The sequence below is a fragment of the Arachis ipaensis genome, chromosome B03 (genome assembly GCF_000816755.2).
Source record: "Arachis ipaensis cultivar K30076 chromosome B03, Araip1.1, whole genome shotgun sequence".
NCBI classification, from domain to species: domain Eukaryota; kingdom Viridiplantae; phylum Streptophyta; class Magnoliopsida; order Fabales; family Fabaceae; genus Arachis; species Arachis ipaensis.
Window position 1 is genome coordinate 115077247 of NC_029787.2, and position 6317 is coordinate 115083563.

General features: G+C 32.5%; 1 protein-coding gene across 1 annotated transcript; it reads left to right on the forward strand.

The window, feature by feature from the left end:
* Positions 3264–4073, forward strand: LOC107633595. Its single transcript, XM_016337205.1, has one exon. It carries the CDS (start codon positions 3264–3266, stop codon positions 4071–4073), a length of 810 nt encoding a protein of 269 aa, XP_016192691.1.

A 6317-nucleotide genomic window follows, 5' to 3' on the forward strand; every position in this document is an offset into this window, starting at 1 on the left:
TTTTAAAAAAAAAAAAAAAAAAAGGGAGAGAGAGTAGCACGAAGCCACCGACAGTTTTGATAGGCAACAAACAAGCGAACTAGATATATGAATTGACCAGTCTTACATGTAGTAATGTATCCACTTTACAAAAATTAAGTAGCTACCACACTTGTGGTTGATACAAAGAAAGGAAAGCATTCAAACCATGTAATTGATGCGAATATCCGTACCCAAAAATAAAAAAGAAAAAAGAAAAAAAGAGTAAAGGTTGCAAGATTTTGCAACGCACGAATTGAAATACTGGTGTGTTATAGTGCTAGGCTGGAGCCACTGATACGAACATGTCCAAATATCTATGGCTTCCGACAATGGTGGTGACCCAATTTGGAAAGTTAAGTGTTTGAGATTTTGGTTGTGGTTAAGTGTTGTGTTAATTGGCATATCATATGGTTGAGACTTGAGTTACTCACTTCTCTCTCACCGCATCGCCAGCTGTTTACTCCTGTGGACCCCACCCTAAATTATGGTTTTGGAACTTGCTAGGTTGTCCTTTGGCCCCACCCCTCACTCACATGCATTTCAACGTGGCATGTTCTTGTTAACACACTCACTACCATCGACTACTACTTTACTTAGACTAATTAACAACTAATCACATACAATATTATTTTTTACGTTTAATATTAAAAAAAATTCCACTATAAAACTAATATAGTAGTACAACATGTATAATGGATTGTTTATTTAGTTAATATGAGTTAAAAATAAAAATTATCCATCTCTATTCTAATTTCAAAAATATTGTTCATTTTTATGTTAACTACCATTATACATATTGTACACCAATTACATTGGCTTCCTATATTTTTTTAAAAATAATTAGTAAATATAAAAAATTATTATATTTTAATTATTAGTATAAAATATATATTAAAATATAAAATATATATTAATCATTCGTATCTCTTCTGGTTTAACCCAATTTATGGGCCATTATTGTGATTTGCCCTTCTCCTACCTTTGTACCTCTAATCTTAACCAATCACAAATGCACCTTATTTTCAGGTGGGGATTATATCAATAACAGACTAGTAACGAGTTTTTTTTTTTCTTTTTCTTATTGTTTTAAAATATTTGTGATTTACTACTTTTCCTATATAAAAAGAACGACCTATTTCTGGCTTTATTATCTTTATCGTCAAAAAGTGATTAATTATTTAATATCATCATTAAATTATGCAGTAGTGATCAATGTATTTATCAATAATAATTGTCTCTAGCAGAAAGAATTACTAGTGATTTGTTAGCCTTTTATGATCAACTACAATTTTAAATGTTACCGTTTTATACTTAATTATTAATCACATTTCAAACGAGATTGTCACCGGTGAACGGTGATGAGACTTTGTTAAACTATTAGTTTATTATCAAAATAATGCCATGACTATTTTTTTTCCTTTTTCATGTCATTTAAAAAAATAACAAAATATAATTTACTAACATACTTTATTTTTCTTCTTTACCTTCCGCTTTGGAAAATAATTTTGTAAAGTAAAAATAATTTATATCATATATGAGTGTTATTATTTTAATTTAAAAATAATTTAATCACATTAGATATATATTAAAATCAGCTATTAAAAATATAAGATACATATTAAAAATAAATTAAATTATATATATTTATAACAAATACATAATGATTGATTTAGTGATTGATTTTTAATTTTTTTACATAGCACTTTTGAAAATAATTAAACTCTTATTTCTTTATTTTACTAAATTTTCAATATTTTGTGACTGATCTTTGAACTCTCTTCCGTTTCCGTTTTATTTTATTCTTGTAGTAGAAGGTGGGGGAACTGCAATATGTATGGCCAATAGCTTTTTCTGTTTCCTTTATCAAAATAAATTTTTTCTACTAGTTGCATCAAAGACCATTGCTTAAGTTTAGAATTCACGTTGCAAAAGACAAAGGATAAAGGAAACGTTTCGCTAAGGAATGGAATATATTGACGACCGAATAACAAATTATTTGCGGTGGGACGAATGTACCAATCAAGCCCATTTTAATTTTAATATATATGCCTTTGCATTATTGCTTCTCTTAATTTCATTTAGAATAATATTGTATATCTAGATTTTTTTATCAATTAAATTAAACAATAAAATTTAGAATAATATTAGTCATAATTAATTTTGGATAAATCACTTATTTAAGTCAATGAGAATTCAAAATTACACAATTCAACAAAAAAAATATCTATATAATTCGAATTTGCCCTAATTAAAATTGTTGAGTGCGTGCAGTAGATAAACTCGTGAAATATCTATGCGATGTAACGCATAAAACTTGACAAAAACCATTCTTTCAATTAAGCTTCTCATTTATTAATTAATTGATGAAAGTATCAATCATATAACACTAACAATATAAAAGAAAGAAGAACACAGACAATGCATACGGTTTTGCGATTGATTCATGACTTTTTATGTTATTGCCGCATATCGACCAAGAATTTGGGTCAGCTTGTGAGGATTATAATTTCAGCTTGTGCCAAATAAAGAAGTGAGGATGGGACGTTGAGAGCAACTTGTGGTCAAAATTATACCCAGTTCCATAATAATAGAGATTTCATGTAGAATAATTAAATAGGTAATAAATGAATAATTAGACTTACTTATAGTGGCATAATAAAAAAAATTATAAAATGTCAAGTACTATATATTTTTATACACAATTTTTTTTATGTATACTAGTATGATTGTTATTTAATATACTGGATAACAACCGTTAAACCTTTTAAAAAAAAATAGCTCTTCATTTCCGTTTTTACTTTTTAGTATTTAATTGTATTTACAATTGAGGATTAGGTAAATATTAAGATATAGACTTACATCTAATTGTTTGCGTAAAATGCGAAATTAAATCAAATAGAAGAAGAAATTACACATTTTTATCAAAGTAAAATTTGTTACTTGGATCACTCAAAAGCATATTTTAACGTAATTTGAACGAGACTCATTCGAACTAGGAAAACCAATAGTAACTAGAATTTGACCAATTCGAATTATGCATGCATTTAGTCTTAGGGTAATTCGAATCAGCTCGATTCGAATTATGCATGTATGTTGTGTTAGGGTAGGTCGAATCACACTGATTCGAATTATACAAGGAAGCAATGACATAGTAGTTCAAATGACGGTGTTTCGAATTATGAAGTTCCAGACGTGTATAAATATGGTGTGAACGTGAATTCCTCTCATTAGAGTGAAACACAATGGCTAGTGAGGAGAGTTTTTTAGTGTTGGTGTACTATAAAGGGTCGATTAAGAAGAAAACACGTTCTGGTATTAAGTTTACCAATAAAGATCCCTTTAGTATTTTTCTGAAACCTACAACAAGTTTTGCTGAGTTCCTAAATTCCATAATACAGAAACTGAGGTTGCAATGCGTGAAACGGGTTGAAAAGTTATTATATCGCATTCCGATTTCAGTTTTGCGAGATGATGTGAAATACGATTCGATTGTCATAGGGAGTGACGAGGATTTGGCGGTTCTGTTCCATTGTCGTAGGCAGTTTTCCGAGGTTAGGACACCTGAGCTGTTGGCAAAGCTTGTAGATGTGGTTTCTAGCTCAGGTGGTTCGAATCGGAATACCGAGACTCCAGCAACGGTAGCCTGTTTTAGTTCGAGACCTGTTGGTACATCTTCATCCGTGCATGTGATTACACCTCAGGAAATAGTGGTTGCTTCCCCATCCTTCGCAGTTGATTTCAACCACAGTGGTGACAGAGAAGTTGATATCATTGATAGGGCGCCGATTTCATTACAGCGTGGGGCATTGGATGGTATAGACAATGCATTGCCGGATGATGATGACGCTGATGATGTGGAGTCGGACATGATTGCCGATGATAGCGGTGATGACATAGCAGTGAGTAATCGAGCTGGTACTGATGAAGCATCCAGCTCAGGGACTCAGCAATATCCCCCTCACTTTTCATGTTTGGACTTAGATACCATGAGAGAGCAGGGGGTTCTTGGGGAACCTGCTGGATTTGGCGCTAGAGATACCCAGGGTACTTGAGGCCTATCAAAGTTTCAGGTTGGTCAGCAATTTCAGGATAAAGAGGAGGCTGTGTTAAGCGTGAAGACATATAGCATCCGACGCGGGGTACAGTACAAAGTGGTGGAGTCCGATTATCGCAAGTACCTTGGAAAGTGTACCGAATTTGACAACGGGTGCACATGGTTGATTAGGATCAGTCTTCACCAGCGTAGAGGTATTTGGGAGGTAAAAAGGTACAATGGACATAATGTCCATCGATCGACAACCCTAACTGGTATGCCACGTCCTGCAATGTAATCGTGCACTCCCCGAACGGCATATGAAAGGTGTGCATCTCTAGCCGCGAGCGCTCCACGAATGCACTGACCAGTGGCTCATCCAACCTAAACCAACTCTCGTTGAGTCTCACAAGATGGTATAAACCTGCCATCTGCAAGTACGGAACATACCTCTCGTCGAAGCGCATACCCTGCTATCATCACATGCTCGTGATACATTGATTGGGTTGCAAAAAGAACGTATCAAATTGTCTCTTAGCTCGGAACATATTTATACAATATTATTCACTATTGCGTATCCTAATCCAAATAATACAGCTTGTACTCTAACTAATAATGTTACGGATTAAAATAGAAAATAACATCATATATACATCAAACTGGGACTAATAAAAAAATTTTCGTTAAAAATTTTTTCTTAAAAATAGTATAATATTAAAATATAAACTTTACCTCAATGATTCCTATTCATGAAAATCTTACTCTTACTAAGTTTCACCTCCGTTATTCTTACTATTCATACTTTTCTATTTATTTGTACTCACTAATAAACCAATAATATAACCACTAATATAACAACTCTATCTAACTAAATAACGGTAAATGACAACTATCTTTATAACAAACAAAAGACATAAATATAAAAACTACACATTAAATCATATTTTAAAAGGATAAGTGCGCACTAACCTCTTCATTGATGACACCAGTTATGTGGGCGACCCCATCCAACCGATATAGTCGGTTCGGGTTATCCCCCATCAGCTGAATGTGATGTTGAACACTTTGTTGGAGTCGTACGAAAAGAGTTTTCTCTAGGATTTGGTGGGGTAGAGGTTTGGGATTGTAGTTCGAATGAGCTCAATTTGAACTCTATTTATAGGGTAAAGCTTTGTAATTCGAATGAACATCCTTCGAATTACCATGTGCAGCCAAATCCATGTGTAATTCGAAACACCTTGTTTCGAATTACTATGGGTGTCAAAACGGTGGGTTGGTTCGAATCAGCCTAATTTGAGTTAGTGTGGGTCACGTTTGTATGTAGTTCGAATCAAGGTAATTCGAATTACTCTTTGGATTCAATACATGCATAATTCGAATTGATTCAATTCGAATTACTTTGATATTGGCTAATTCGAATTTAAGTGATTCGAATTACTCTTGTTATAGCTAATTCGAACTAGTCTCATTCGAATAACATAATAATCTACTTTTGGATGATCCAGGTTACATTTTTGGTTTTGGTAGAATCGTGTAATTTTTTCTTCCAATTGGTTTAATATCGCATTTTATCCTAATTGTTTTTATGTAAAATTAATAATTAAAAATTATTAAATGATTTAATTAAATTATTATCTAAGAGAGTACAAGTGTAAAATTATTTTATATTTAAAAATAATTTAATTATAATTTAATTAAATATATTAAATTATAAACTTTATATAAAAATAACTGTATATAAATTTTTATTAAATGTTAATGTAAAATAACTTTTTATACTCTTGGTACAAAAAAATGAATTTTTTTGACTGTCAATAGTTTCGACCATAAAAGTAGTATTTCGACTACAGAAATAGAAATGGGCAAGTCGGAGTCGATGAAAAGCCTTCCTTGAGCATCAAAGCTTACCACTCGACCTTCAAACTAAAGAAGAGAACATAAGAGCGAAATTTGAGGAGCAAGCTAGGACTTGAAGACCAAGAAAGACGTGGTTGTCAAAACTTGAGAATGAAGATTCTTCATGGTCAAGGCAAGGTCGTGACTGAGAAAAAAGAGGAAATCGGATCGTGGACAACATACTTTATGATCAGTCAATCTCATGGTCTATAAATAGTAGAAAACTCAGAAGAGTTCTGGATTTTACTGAAGAACACTAGATCATCACATAAACTCATAGGATTCCCAATCTCCGTGACGCAACGGAAGAACACGGAGTGCAAGTGCATGTGAGTGTCAGAAGTCAATTTTTAACTTATTTTCTTTT

Coding starts and splice junctions, on each gene's coding strand:
- LOC107633595 (XM_016337205.1), top strand. CDS start 3,264: ATGGCTAGTGAGGAGAGTTTTTTAGTGTTGGTGTACTATAAAGGGTCG.